This window comes from Osmerus mordax, chromosome 5, assembly GCF_038355195.1.
Source record: "Osmerus mordax isolate fOsmMor3 chromosome 5, fOsmMor3.pri, whole genome shotgun sequence".
In the NCBI taxonomy this organism is placed as follows: domain Eukaryota; kingdom Metazoa; phylum Chordata; class Actinopteri; order Osmeriformes; family Osmeridae; genus Osmerus; species Osmerus mordax.
Window position 1 is genome coordinate 5,133,228 of NC_090054.1, and position 14,997 is coordinate 5,148,224.

Consider the following 14,997-nt stretch of genomic DNA (forward strand, 5'->3'; position numbering starts at 1 on the left):
GATAAAAGAGAAGGGGAGGATGAGCATCGAGGTTGATTGGAGGAAAAGTGAGAGGAATGAGGGTAGGGGGTGATTAAGGACAGATACAGGATGGGGCATGTTTTTCGAACCGTAATGGTTACGCTAAGGACCAAAGATTTTAAACAGAATTCATTAAAATTGCCTTCGAGGAGGGACATCTGATGACTGACAATGTTTACCATGTCCTTCAGTGCACACATTCAGAGAAGGATCTGATCATGTAAATACCTTTAATGCACTTGGGATTACAGAGGAATAGGCAGTTACACCATTTTTTACCAAATTAAAACAGCATCACAAAAATGTGGGTTTTTGGCGCCTCATAAAAGCTCTTTTTTACACTACCACACAGAAAAATGAACAAAAAATCACGGCAACATCATGACGCTTAGTGAACACATCCTCTCTTTAGGAAACAAACTCTGAAATACATTCACGCACCAAACACACAGATGGAGGGATGGCAAAAGACAAAAAAAAGAAAAACATTGATTCAATTAATCCAGATGTACTGGCAGGCAGTGTCTCGTCTCTACAGAAACATAGTTTCCTATTCACTGCAAAGCAGAAGAGACGGCCATGCCTGAATAGTCTTCAAAGGCAGCCTTCCTCACTTCCTACCTTCCTGTGAGGACTCACTAATGTAATAGTCTCTACTGGCAACAGCTGTGTACACCTAGGAGAATTTGCCTTCTCCTGTCTAGTCACGTTAGGTCAGTGGGTAGCTCAAGGAGGGAGGATGCATCTCGAGTCCTGAAACAGGGCGTATTTTACTCACATCCTCCGACTGGAGTACATTTCAGCACATTTAAGTAACCCTAGATAACACCACAGAGGACCAGAAAGAACATATATCATACAGTTTTAAAACTAACAAAACATTCCTTAACAAAACACTAGTCTTCAAAGTAGTGTCATGAATTCTTGCTCACATTTACCACAGCATTGTCGACAGTTAGGGCCTGGGTCCATTTCATGTCATGTGGAGAGCATGTTACACAAACAGAACAAACAAATGCATACAACACAGTACACACATGACTTCGGCAGGATATGAAAGGGGAAATATTTGCAAAAGTTTTACATACATATTGCGTACACATGAAGACACGCAAGATAATCTTAAAAAAATGTTTTTTAACTAGGCGTTCTGACTGATTAACACACAGAGAGGCTGGCACTGAGGGAAGTCAGTCTGTCTCCAGTCAAACTCTTCATCAACCAAGTGGCCCATGAGTTACACAAACAGCATGGATCCACTTTGCCATCTACTGGCACCTTTGGCATAACCGCAAACACACAAACACAGAATATGTCCAGCACTTAGGAATAATAATAATAAAAACAAAAGAAATTGATATTTTACTAAGTATAAAAACCTACAGAAGGGAACACCCAAACCCACTCGTGTCTATTGGAATGTAGGCCGGGGAAGTCCAGTAGTAGTTCTGGCAGGTACCCTTCATGATGTCTGCGTCCTGCTAGGCCGTGAGGGAGGGACAGTGTCAGTGTGCCCAAATCTGGGGCCTCCAACCGGAGCCCCTGGAGCAGGTCAACCCCCATGGACCAAGGCTGGGTTGTGGTTTGCTAAGGGACCACACTCACGTTCCTACTGGGCTGTGTGTGGTCCCAGTGTCTAGGTGTGTGTGTGTATATATATATATCTAAAGCCAGTCTCACTGCAGGGGACTGTCAAACACAGAGTCTGGAAGGACGGATATCTTCAGCTTCTTCTCTGGCCAGCTGTACTCCTTCGGTAACTTAGTCTGACAGAATGGGAGGGGGAGAGACAGAAAGAGGGAGTGACAGGTAGACGAAAAGAGAGAGAGAGGTAGAAGGGGAGAGAAAGTGAGTGAGTCTGAGAAAGAAAAAAAAAACTTGAATGCTGGAATCCCATCAACAGGATATTAATTCCCCACCATGCAGCACATTAACGCTGCCAGATGCTCTTAGGAATAACAGTGAGTCCTGGAGCTCAGAAATCTCCCCTCACCTCCTCTCGAGTGTTCAGCTCCTGAAGATCTCCTAACATCTGCTCCACAAACTCCTCCGTCAGCAGGATCTAAGACAGTCAGACACAGAACAGTCAAGCCTTGGTGAAAGACTGGGAGTGTGTTGCCAAGTTATGCTCCTATTGTGTGTCGTGAGTCTGAATGAGTGGGTGACAAAGTGTGTGTGTGTTACCAGGGTAGACTCCTGGTGTGTGTAAGTGGTTAGTGTTGTGTTTTTGTGTTGTTGAGTGTGGCATGTGCAGAAAAGATATGTCTCTCTGTATATTGTATGTATGTAGTTAGTGAGCTTATGTATATGTGCACATGTGTGTGGGTGTACCTGTAGCCAGGGCCCGTGAGCAGCGTAAAGGTGTTCCTCTGTCGTAAGTGGCCGAGTTTCCCAGATTCGTTAAGAAGCTCTTAACGCTAAGGAGCGTTCTAAGAGCGTTCTAGAGTGCTCTTAGAACGCTCCTAAGAAGCTCTTAGCGTTAAGAGCTTCTTAACGAATCTGGGAAACTCGGCCAGTGTGTTTGTGTGTGTGTGGGGGGGTACCTGTAGCCAGGGCCCATGAGCAGCGTAGGGGTGTTCCTCTGTAGCAAAGGCTCCCTCCACCCCTGTGGAGACGAAGGTGATGGCCGTGTCTCCAGTGATGCTCTTGTAGGTGAAGTGTCTCCCATGCAGCAGCCTGCCCCTGGGAGCAGAGAACCAGTCAGAACAGAGAACCAGTCAGAACAATCTGAACAAGGATCAGTCGGAACAGAGAACCAGTCATAAATGACAACCAGTCGGAACAATCTAAACATAGAACCAGTCCGGTTAAAGAAAAGAGTCAGAAAAGTCGGAACAGAAAACACAGTGAGAACAGGCACATCAAGAGACCCTTGTCATTAAGGATTGGCGTTGCACAATGCATAACAGTTTTAAAGGCAATGTAAAATCAGAAACATTAAGACAGGTCACACAAGGCGAGTGTTCAGTATGTACACAGCTTGTAAACATGGCTATGCCTAAAGTTGGCAGAAACGTTGGAAGAAAAGTTGACAGGCACAATTATAGCCTACAGTTTCCCCAAAAGAACTCTGCACGCCTATTTTTAAAGACAGAACAAATATTGTAAGATATTTAAGATGTAAACACAGCTGTGCAGACATGAATATTGCTTACTGAATTTAGATCATGGAATTATTTAAAATAAAAATTCCAGCTGGGAATGAACTTTTTAAGTCCCAAACCCATTTATTTTTGGTTACAATTATTCTGCACGGTTCAAAATTAGGTGTGCAAACTAGAACGGAACAAATTCTGTGTTGGTGGAATAGGGGCAAGTGATAACAGCAGGCCAGAGACCCATCCGACTTGGGACTCAACACCACCGGGACGCTGTGCACAGCCTGTCAGGCTCTGCTCTTTGGAGCAGAGATATTCAAGTCTTTACAGTCCAAATCAAGCCTTACAGGGCCAAGTCAAAATCTTGGGTTACGATCTTAAAGATGCTGTAAAGCAAATTCCATGATTTGCTTCTCAGTACATTATATACGTGTGAAATGAGTTGCTGAAAGCATGTGCAAAGCGCAAAAATGTCCCACTGAAATGTGGAGTTAGATCGTTGAACAGTTTAGGCGGGGCAAAACCCAACCTATCTACGTCACAGCCACCTATCTACGTCAGATCACAGACGGTTTATATAACCTGCATTCTGTTACTCAGCTGGTCTAATGCAAAGACAAAGTAATTAACACATGAAACACTCAGAGACTGCAGGTAGGTCTGTTCTGATATCTGCAATTGATTTAGCTAGTTGTTGCTGTTGTTGCTAAATTCAATAAATTAGAGGGGGCGGAGCTTCAGCTCCTTCAGATGACCCCCCCCCCCCCCCCCCCCCCCCCCAAGTCCCTTTTAGAAAGAGCTTAAAGCCTGCTGAAAGCTAGATCTATAAAACCTGTCGTAAATATTTAAATAGACTGCCTTGACTACATCAGGCGCTATTTAAATCAAAAGTTAAAGCTGCAATAGAAAACACTATAAAATCAATTCAAATATGAGAAACTATTCCCCCAATTATTGTCTGACTTCCGAGTTTTCCTCTAGCCTGAGGTCATTGGAAACTGTTCAGAAAAAGACTGGCACTTAAAAACAAATCCTTGGCAGGTGATTGGATGAACCATATGTCTATCACAGGCTAACTTCAACCCCACCTGTAGCTACTAGTAGTTCCTCATGGGATGCTTACTGGTCTGAATCACTGTGGTACGGGCCCAAACAGATAACTTGGAGCTTTTAACTTGGAGCTTTTAACTTGGAGCTTTTAACTTGGAGCTTTTAACTTGGATTTTTGTGTGGTCGTGATCCAGCTGTGTCGCAAGGCTACAGGACAGTAGCCAGACTGGGGATCTATCCCTCACTCTGCCCCCCGGCTCACTGATGGCCTCTCCCCTCACCCTTTCCCTTTCTGCGTTCCTCCCTTCCTCACCCTTTCCCTTTCTGCGTTCCTCCCTTCCTCACCCTCTCCTTCTCTGCGTTCCTCCCTTCCTCACCCTCTCCTTCTCCCTTTCTGCGTTCCTCCCTTCCTCACCCTCTCCTTCTCCCTTTCTGCGTTCCTCCCTTCCTCACCCTCTCCTTCTCCCTTTCTGCGTTCCTTCCTTACCCTCAGACAAAGGTCTCTCTGTAAGCTGCCTTTGCCCCCCTCTCTCCCATACACACCCAATATAAATCATGTTCATCCTGAGACAGGCAGAGCCTCCAGTCTTGGTAAGAGAGAGAGGTTAACACAAGCTCACTACCACGTCGCCGACAGGCAACATGAGGTTCCTAGAAGACTGATCAAATCAGAGTGGAATAAGTGTGTGTGTGTGCGAGAGAGAGAACGAGTGAGCGAGCACTTGTGTATGTGAGAGTGTGTGTGTGTACCTCAGACAGAGGGGCAGCAGTGTTCCTGACTCCTGGTTGAACTTCAGATGGACACTCTCCAGCTGCCTGGTACGAACCAGCTCATGAGGAACGATGGCTGCTGAGCCCTCACTCTCCAGGCTGGCCTTCCTGCTCCTGGGGGGAGGAGAGAGAGATGAGGGGGGAGCAGGGGGGAGAGGGAGGGGTAGGGGAAAGACAGGGAGAGAGAGAGGGTGCAAAGAGTAAGTGAGTGATTGGGAAGCATTGGTTATGAGTAGTGTTGCTTTCGTCAACGAAAATTATGACTAAATATCGTCGTCAACGAACCTTTATCACGTGACGAAAACTAGACGAGACGCAACGTAAATGCTGGTCATGTGAAGATGACTATAATTAAATGTAGAATGCAATATTGTTGACGAATAAAAACGAGACGAAATGTGGTTTACAAAAGAAAAACGAATCGTTTAGTCGCGTTATTATTATTAGCCAACTCATGAGGCTATGGTTAATGTGTCTCATTTTAACGTTAGCTTCAGACGTCAGCTTTAAACGTTAGCCACTGGACATGAAAACGACTGAGACATTGTGTGAACTTGCAGAACTTGTGTGACTGCGTGTGTGTTTGTTTGTGAGAGAGTGTGAAGTGGGTTAACGTGTGACTAGTGTGTGTACTGTGTGTGTGTGTGTGTATTTGTTTGTATGAGAGAGTGTAAAGTGGGTTCTTAGTTCCTACCTTACTGACTCACATAGCAATCACACTGAACTGAATTTGGCATCAAAAACATGACCTTGAATACCTTATTCTAGACTAATAGATACATTTAAACAAGTGGTTTTGGCATTAACATGCCTCTCGAGATTACTGCTTAGACTTCTGTTTTGATTAAAAAGAGACTAAAATACAATTTTCATTGACTTAAACTAGACTAAATGTTATCAGTTTTCGTCAACTAAAACTAGACAAAAATAGTAATGGATAAGTCTGACTTAAACTAGACAAAAATAGTAATGGATAAGTCTGACTAAAATAAGACTAAAATGCTCAGACTTTTAGTCGACTGAAACTTGACTAGACTAAAAAGAGTATGAACGTGACTAAAACTAATAACTAAAAGGACAGCTTGACACAAAGACTAGACTAAAACTAAAATTAAAACAGGCCACCAAAAACAACACTAGTTATGAGACAGGTGTGTGTGTCTGTGTAGGTTTCAGCCATCCTGTCTCATACTGCTAACCCTGCAAATGGCCCACTGACAGTCAATGGAAAAACCAGATGGGGAGATTTGTGTGTACACACACACACACACACAGCAGCTGGAACGTGCCAAGGTCAGCGGTCTTGACCTCGTCACTGTTCCTCTGGTGACAGGCTGGCACTGCTCACATGTAGACATGAGAACCAGCAACTGGAGAGACTGCACCCACAGGGGGGTCAACTAGGGGTCAGCATGACTTCCTGTGAGACTGTGTCAGGGGAAGAGGGGGGGGGGGGAGAGTAGGAAGGAAGAAGGGGGAGGTGGGAGAGGAGAAGGAGGGAGGACAGGAGGAGGGAGGAAGAAGGGGGAGGTTGGAGAGGAGGAGGAGGGAGGACAGGAGGAGGGAGGAAGAAGGGGGAGGTGGGAGAGGAGGAGGAGGAGGGAGGACAGGAGGAGGAGGGAGGACAGGAGGAGGAGGGAGGAAGATGAGGAAGGAGGGGAGTCTCCGTGATGAGCCCTACAACTTTATCAACAGGCCCCACACAGGAGATTAAAGTACAGGAAAGTGGTTACAGTTAGGGGGTGTGTGTGGTACGCATGTACTGATTGGGATCTTTGTGTGTGTGTGTGTGTATATACTTACTGGTGTGTGTGCGTGTGTACATACTGGTGTGTGCGTGTGTGCTTACTGGGGTCTGTCCTGGGTCTGTCTCTGGCTGCTGATGGGGGGCAGAGCAGCCTTGGTGTTAAACTCCAGTCCTTTCCTCAGTGCTTCCCTGATCTGCTCTGTGTCTGGAGCACACACACACACAAACAAAAACAATGATATTGGAAGACTCCAAAAGCTTTCTTATCTTTTATTAAAATATTCCTTTTTTTAACAAGGGGTGTGTGTGTGTACCCTTGTCGGAGAGTCTGCGCGGCTGGGAGCCGACGCAGACGGACCTGCTGTCGTCCTCGTCCTCGGGAGGCCGGCTCAGGTCGTCCCACACACACTTGGCACTGACCCCACTCAGGTTGGAGCCCTCGGTCTCTATGCCCTGGTCCACTCTGTCCTGCTTGGGATCAGCAACACACACACACACACACATCAACACTTGCGCATGCAAACACCAATACTGATGCTCTGTCACACACACACACACACACACACACACACTAGCTCTTACACACCAGACGAGAGCATTGTAACTATGCTGCCCTAATAATATTTGGCCAGCAGGTGGCGCTGTTCAGTCAACTGATTGCAGTCAACTGACAATCACTCAAAGAAGAACCTGTTCACACATGTCTACTAGTTGTGACTGAGTCTCGCGCCTACGGACTGATGCTCCGGTGAGTTGAACTAGAACAGGGTTCCCAGAGAGCAGGGGAAACCAAAACATCCTGAGGAGAACTCTGCAGCCTTACTTGTAGGTGAGGGTCGATGTCAAATATGGTCTCTCCTCTCCTCATGTCTGTGATCAGCCAGGGGCCACCAGCCCTGTATGCACACACACACACTTAATGAAAAGAAAGACCAAAGTGGTGTGTAGCTTAGGTTGTGTCATGCTATATGTAGTGTTAGTATTGTTTAGGAGGACTTTGTTGCAGAGGTGTGGTGTTGTGCGGAGGTGTGACGTTGTGCGGAGGTGTGACGTTGTGCGGAGGTGTGGTTTTGTGTTGCGGAGGTGTGGTGTTGCGGAGGTGTGGTGTTGTGTTGCGGAGGTGTGGTGTTGTGTTGCGGAGGTGTGGTGTTGCGGAGGTGTGGTGTTGTGTTGCGGAGGTGTTGTGTTGTGGAGGTGTGGAACTGTGTTATGTTGTGGTATTGTGTTGTTTTGTGTTATGGTGTTGTGTGGTGTTGTAGCGTTGTGTTATGGTGTTGTGGTGTTGTAGAGTTGTGTTATGGTGTTGTGTTATGGTGTTGTGAGGTAGCGTTGTGTTGTGTTATGGTGTTGTGGTGTTGTCTGGTGCGTGTCTCCACTCACACGTGCACGCCTCTGAGCAGCTCCAGGATCCCCTGTCCGTTCCACTGCTGGGCTGCCTGCAGCTCCTCTGTACACACACCCACAATCTGCTCACAGACACAGCTGCCAGTCAGAGTGTGTGTGTGTATTTTAATATAGAGACCATTCAGTGAATCTAACCTATGCATTTCTGACCCTCAATCTTGGACTGTACTTTTCAGATTTTCAATTTTTATGTCTCTTTAGGTTAAAGTGTCCGTGGTCTCCCCCTCTGCTAAATGGAAGTGTGTGTGTGTTTGCTGGGCACCATGCATCTGCATTCAAGACCTAACTAATGAGATTTGCCTAACCATGTAGCAATGTGTTACACAGTATAGCAGGGAGTTATCTGGCAAACATTAGTATGGCTAAACAGAAGTTTTAGGCCGAAAATGAAGCCCAGGGCTGGATTTGCTCACCTGCAGGAAGCTGACTATGCCAAAGGGGGTATGGACAGGCTGCATCTGGGGGTCCTCTGTCAGCAGCATGTGCTGGATGCGAGACTCGCTGTTGTCTAGTGGGCTGTGCCACGAAACGTGGTCCCCACTGCAAAATGTGTTTTCTGCACAAGACGACAAAACACAGCAGATCATAAGAGATGGTGGGGAGATAGAGAGAGAGACAGAGGTGGGGGTGTGACAGAGAATATAGACACAGGGTTTCAATTAGATGTTTTGGGGGCTGCTGACGAGGTCACAGGCACCCTGTCCAGATGTGCTAGGGAAGAGAGGAGAGGGGGCAAGAGGAGGAAAGGAAAAGGCAAGAAGGAGAGGGGGAAGACAGGGCCATGAACCAGCATTCATCTAGCTTCAGAGGCCACCCAGGTGCAAATGGACCCCAGCTGGAAAGTGGAGGGGTGGGGGAGGGGTCCCTCCTCTATCCTTTACTGGCTCTGAACCCCCCCAACCCCCCACCCTTCAATGTATACATTTCACCCAGCTGTGGGATTTAAAGGACTTAGCAGCGGAGTGACACACACGAGGTCTGGGAGAGAAGGAAAGTGCTTTTGCAGTAGTAAAAACAATAGTGTTCTAGCGAGGGAGAGTGAGAGAAGGAAATTAGACTTCCTACGTTTCCCTAGAGACTAGAAATAAACCATGCAGAGGACCTAGTCTAGAACAGACTTAGGCCGAATCCCAATTCTCTTTCTTAACCCTACCCCTTCCCCTTAGTTTACCCCTAGCCATTGTCCCTCGAAACCGAGGGGTAAGGGCTACATAGCCCTATGAAATGAGACACCACTTGGTTACAGTTACATATATCGATGTCTCCAAAGCAAGTAGTGTTATGCACTGATATCAAATGAAATTCGCTGCTAATGGAGTTTAGTTAAAACTTTAGACATGCATGGAGTCCATTCAAGGCTAATCAAAGAAATGCGGGACTGTTGTGCCAATCAGCAATGCAACGTTAGCGTGGCAAACTAAAGGGGGCATTGACTGGGTTTTTTGGGTATTTCGCACTGTTCCTTAAGGTCTCCGATAGGGTATGTAACATTGGTTGGGCTGAAAATGGCCCAGGTGCTGTTCTATGAGCCCTGTTGCATCCTGTGAAATAGCCGGCAGATGAACGAATCATTGATCCAAAGACTCGGTTGGCAGAGTAACGAAACATTGATCCGAAGACATGGTCGGGAGGTGAACGATTCGTTCATCTGCCGGGTACGAGTCTCTGGATCCTTTTTCACGTGACCTGCATAGGCTCAGTACTGGTAGCTAGATGTGATTTGTTCATTTTGACTGGATCTTCGGATACGGATCATTTTTCACGTGACCTGCATAGGCTCAGAAGAGGAAACAGAAAGGATTTGTTTGGTTTACCTCGTTCACTTTCGTGTGACTAGGTTTAGTAAGACGTGAATTCACAAGTAATAATTACAGGTTTCGTTATTGTAACTTTTTAGTACTTTACTTACAGTTCAGTGCAGCGTACTTGTTTGCCGTGATAATTAAATGCTAGTGTGATAATAAATGACAATTTCAAATCATACAAACTGTCTCAGATTTGTTCCTTTTAATGAACGAGATTCAAAGAACCGAGACCGTAAAAGGATTTGAACTTCCCATCACTACACAGCAGCGCGCAGAACATTTTGGGGCGTGACAAAGGTACAGACCAGAGCCGCCAAAAAAGGTGGAGCCACCGAACTGACGTCAGTTCAGTGGCTTTTTTAAAACCTACCGTTTTACAGCTACATTTTTTTATTGTGAGATTTACATAGGAAAGAGGTGTCAATGGACTTTGAGGTTCACTGTATGTCCATTTTACCCACCAAACTGTCGTTATTCAACTATGACAAGGTAAAATCGGATTTACAATCAATGACCCCTTTAAACATTTTAATTAAGAACATGGTTGCAAATACATATGAACAGGACTGTGTAGAGCACAAAACAAGACTGTCATAATTTTTTTAATCAATTATTTAAGCCGAAAATATTACATTTATAGGACTCTGGCTGATCTGGCCGCCATTGCAGGTTGCGCAGTATTCACATACCCCTCGGTTTCAATTTAAGCTCCTGAAAACACTTGGTTTTAAGGGTTGTATACCCCTTCGTCTTTGCCCTACCCCTCAATCAAAAAGAGTATTGGGACACCACTTACTCTCACGTGAACGCGCAAAACTAAGGGGTAGGGGTAAGACAGAGTATTGGGATTCAGCCTACGTCTAGAACAGAAGCCTAGTCTAGAACAAAGAGACCTAGTCTAGAACAGGGACCTAGTCCAGAACAGAGAGGCCTACCCTAGAACAGAAGCTTACTCTAGAAGAGACTAAGGGCCAATCCCAATACTCCCCCTTACCCCTTCCCCCTAGCCCTCGAAACTGAGGGGTAAGGGCTACATATCCCTAAGAAATGGGACACCACTTGGTTACGGGTACGTCATCTAGCACGTATCAATATCTCCAAAGCAAGTAGTGTTATGCACTGATATCAAACGAAATTTGCTGCTAATGGAGTTTACTTAAAACTATAGACATGCTAGTGAGAGAAATGCGGGCCTGTTGTGCAAATCATCACTGTAACATTAGCGTAGCAAACTAGCGATTTTTAGAAACGTTTCAATTAGGAAAATGGTTGCAAATATATATGTACAGGACTGTGTATAGCACAAAAAAAGACTGTCATAATTTTTTAATCAATTAATTAAGCCGAAAATATTACATTTATCAGACTCTCTGGATGATCTGGCTGCCATTGTTGCCGGTCGCGCAGTATTCACATAGCCCTAGGTTTCAAGAAAGCTCCCGATCTTACTTGGTTTTAAGGGGTGTATACCCCTTCGTCTTAGCCCTACCCCTAGCTCAAAAAGAGTATTGGGACACCACTAGCTCTCACGTGAACTCGCAAAAGTAAGGGCTAGGGGAAAGGGGAAGGGGCAAGGGGGAGTATTGGGATTGGCCCCTAGTCTAGAACAAAAGGTTAGCCTAGAACAGAAAGACCTTGTCTATATCGGAAGCCTTGCCTAGAACAAAGAGACCTAGTCTAAAGCAGAGGCCTACTCTAAAACAGAGACCTGGTCTAGAACACAGACACCTAGCTTAGAACAGAGGCTAGTCTTCAACAGAAGCTTATCCTAGAACATAGAGAACTAGTTTAGAACAGAACCTCATCCTAGAACAGAAAGACCTAGTCTAGAACAGGCAAATCTAAACCAGAGCTTCTTTCTGTTAAGGCTGGATTAGGGCTCTCTTTACATTACTCTTCCACGCTCTCTCCAACCTCAGTTGATTGGGAAGAGAAAATCCCTTCCTCCACAGGTACATTGTTAATACAGAGAAGGAATTATAGAATGTCCTAGAACCCTGAGGCAGTTCAGATTCGAATATATTCAATACATTAAGAACTCACCCGATTGGAAGACATAGCGAGCCAATCCCTGCATGAGTTCAGCGGGCCAGGTGGGGGGGGCGGTCTCCCCCACCTCCCTCTTCAGCCTGAAGGTGAGCTCAAAGCCAAACCCACTGGGACCCTCTGCTCCTGTAAATCTGACACACACACCCACACGCACCCACACGGGCAGAAACGCACGCGCACACACCAAGTACATAGGATACAAATTAATCATAACTATTGTGAAGAAAGTAGTAATAAAGCAGTTTTGTAAAACTATGACCACAGCATCATTCTAACATTGAATCTCTGACTACTAACTATATAGGCAGTCATCTATCAAGAGTAGAAAAGCATGTTCTCTGGAGAAAAAGTGAAAGCATGTGAGCAACAGGGCTGACTGATTAAATAATACCAAAGCTAACAGCAGTGTGTAAATAACAGATAGTGAGCAATGCCGTATTTATTATTGGAAATATGTCAATCAAGGACCAAAAAACATTCTATAAAAATAATTTTGTTAACACAAGACGGTCTTTACTGACATGTTGTCTCATGAGGATGCCCCTATTGTAATGTCGGACTGTGTTACCCATCAGTTGAAACATGTCAAGCTTGAAGAACTCCAGCATCTGAATATGGATCTGGATCAGAATCTGAGTTTGGGAGTACTTACTCGTGGACTCTGTTGTCACCGTACAGGTCGCTAAGGCCGAAGCTGACGTAGTGCCAGTGCTCCTGCACCTCCTGCGCCTGACAACCTGTGTTCCTATACATGCTGATGTAGTCCAGAGGGTCCGGACCCCCCAACCTGGCAACACGCAGGGTGAGAGAAAAAACGGTCAAATGGTTGTCACAGCCAGTGCGTTGGCTCAAGGAAATCCCAACGCAATATTCATGAGAACAAAACAACCTGGCTACAGTAAACTATTGACCAATAATTCAGTTTTCCTTCTCTTAGGCGATGAGAAACTCGAGCTGGTGTTCAGAAGAGTGTGTCTGAACTGCCATTCTCTGAAAGTGCCCATGAATCAGATTAACCAAGTACTGTTTATGGATTCTGCAACAATATATTAGTGGTAAGCAGACTGCTTTGAAGCTAAACACAACTGGCTAGGTAGTTAACTTAGCTGGCTGTTCCCAACAGCAGAATAGAATAGGGAGGACCATCGAATTATGAAATAAATCTGACTACGTTGCGACTCACCAATATTTAACGATTGCTGTGACTTGTAGCGGGTTGGCCTGTTCGGGGTAGAGGCGCCTGCATTCCCCGTAGATCGCCTGCAGTCCGGGTGGAAACAGGGACGCTATTCCGTGGGCTGGTGTCCCACTGCTAGGCCGCACCTCGTCCATCCCACTGTCTGGAAACGATGGGAAATCTTCGGAAGAAGCAAATTATGTAACTTTTTTCGTAAGTCAATTCAAGGGAAAAACCTTTTAATTGTGTTAGTAGTCTAAAACAACAAACTACACTTTACTGGACTTTAGTTGGCAATGTTATGAAAGCGAGGGGACCTCGAACGTTTCCCCAAGTCTACGATGGTCCGCCTGTTGCTCCCCGAAGTCCGGGGTTGCCAGGTTAGTATTCTATTCAGGATCCACGGTTTGGGACGTAAAAACAAATAAGTAATGTGCATATTATATATATTTCATTACGCATTCGTGTATAGTTAAAATGTTTAGGGAATTAGAGGGAAACGAAAAAAAAGACTCTTTCTTATTTTCGAGTCTTTCGGCAAAGTTAATATTTTAAACCTGGCAACCCTGATAGTGGAATGTGACTTTTGCTTGGTTTAGGGAGACCTCTGCTGTTTGATTATGTTTAGATAAAGATAAATAAAACGGAGCTGTAAGTTTTATTCATCTATGACATGCCATCATCATAACTCCTGATTGAGAGCTTGTTCATTGAATATAAGATAAGATATGGGTAGTCATCACACAAGATTTACTTAAGACGTTTGTTTACCTGCTGCCTGGATACTTGGGCAGTCAAACGTTGAAGTCAGGCAGGTGGCTTGCAAAATAAGGAGCAAAGAAAAGTGAATGGATTTGCGATTCTTAACCTGCCTGCCGACACATTACTATTAGACGATTGAGATTGTGTTGGCCTACGGGTGAGAACAAGCTGTGTGTGTACATTGATTTTGAATAAAAATACAGAGTATGTGTACTTTTAAACTATTTTTTCAGCATGAATAATTGCATTTTTATGTGTTTCAGCTTAGAGGCACGTGTATGGACAGAATCAACACAGCCTCTCTTCCGAGGCACAGGGACATCTTCCCTTTCTCTCCACACCTGCTCTTTAGAACATGCACTTCTTCCACCCATACAGCTTCCCAGCACCATACTCCTACAGCACCATGATTCCAACCTCCCTACCTCCACATGCGCTGTCGTCTTACAACGGCAGCCGCCGTCTGCCACCCATCCACCCACAGTATCCGCTGCTCTTCAATCCACCTCCGCAGCCCTTCTGCATGGGTGGCAGAGACCGCAGGAGGGGTCCCCAAGACCCTGGTCAACAGTACCACCACTACTACAGCCCCTGGCCCTGGCACATGTGGTCTAACAACCTTTTGAATTACCAGCATTTGTATTCACACCCTCAGGCACCTCCGGCCCCAGTGGCCCCCACCCCTCCTAAGCCCTCCAGGTTCCAGACTCAGACCTGGCCAGAGGGCTTCACCCTGAGAGGAGATCTCCGCTGGGGCAGGCTGGAGAGGGTGTACGGCCCTCGGAGGGAGCTTCCAGAGTTTGTGAGGGAGGATCTGCGGAGAGTTTATGGGACCTACCCTCGGACGGACCTGAGCATCACCTACCAGGGTGGGGAGTACGTGGTGAGAGGGGACCCCCATGTCGGGGAGCAGGAGTACCGGGTGGAGAGGAGGGTGGTCCAGCTGGCAGAAAGCCCAGAGAGGGACAGCGTGAGCGAAGTGGTGGAGGAGAGGAAGAAAAAAAGGGGATGGAAGGGAAGGAGATCATGAAGGAGAAGGAGAAATTCCAGCCTGGATGATGAGGTGGGCCAGTACCATGCTCCGACATGAGTTTGAAAATGTTTTTGTTAATG

At 45.9% G+C, this 14,997-nt stretch overlaps 1 protein-coding gene across 3 annotated transcripts; it reads right to left on the bottom strand.

The window, feature by feature from the left end:
* Positions 1 to 234: 234 nt before the first annotated feature.
* Positions 235 to 13,479, bottom strand: sufu (suppressor of fused homolog (Drosophila)). 3 transcript variants are annotated; one of them, XM_067237066.1, is made up of 13 exons: positions 13,403 to 13,479; positions 13,129 to 13,303; positions 12,598 to 12,732; positions 11,940 to 12,076; positions 8,505 to 8,647; positions 8,068 to 8,153; positions 7,511 to 7,583; positions 7,002 to 7,158; positions 6,790 to 6,892; positions 4,920 to 5,054; positions 2,565 to 2,703; positions 2,015 to 2,083; positions 235 to 1,787 (listed from the first exon to the last, which is right to left on the bottom strand). In XM_067237066.1, exons 2-13 carry the CDS (start codon positions 13,275 to 13,277, stop codon positions 1,698 to 1,700), a joined length of 1,416 nt encoding a protein of 471 aa, XP_067093167.1. In that variant the 5' UTR covers positions 13,278 to 13,303; positions 13,403 to 13,479; the 3' UTR covers positions 235 to 1,697. The 3 variants fall into 3 exon arrangements, with proteins under 3 accessions (XP_067093167.1, XP_067093168.1, XP_067093166.1); XM_067237067.1 differs by having other exon boundaries at positions 7,002 to 7,155; positions 13,129 to 13,469; XM_067237065.1 differs by having other exon boundaries at positions 13,129 to 13,469.
* Positions 13,480 to 14,997: the final 1,518 nt, after the last annotated feature.

Bases quoted from the DNA above. Each gene is read 5' to 3' on its own strand.
- sufu (XM_067237066.1), bottom strand. From the start codon at position 13,277: ATGGACGAGGTGCGGCCTAGCAGTGGGACACCAGCCCACGGAATAGCG. The intron at 7,584-8,067 runs GTGAGTGGAGAC...GTGTGCATACAG, and splicing joins CTGCTCAGAGGCGTGCACGT to GGCTGGTGGCCCCTGGCTGA. The intron at 2,704-4,919 runs GTACACACACAC...CTCTGCTCCCAG, and splicing joins CTGCTGCCCCTCTGTCTGAG to GGGCAGGCTGCTGCATGGGA.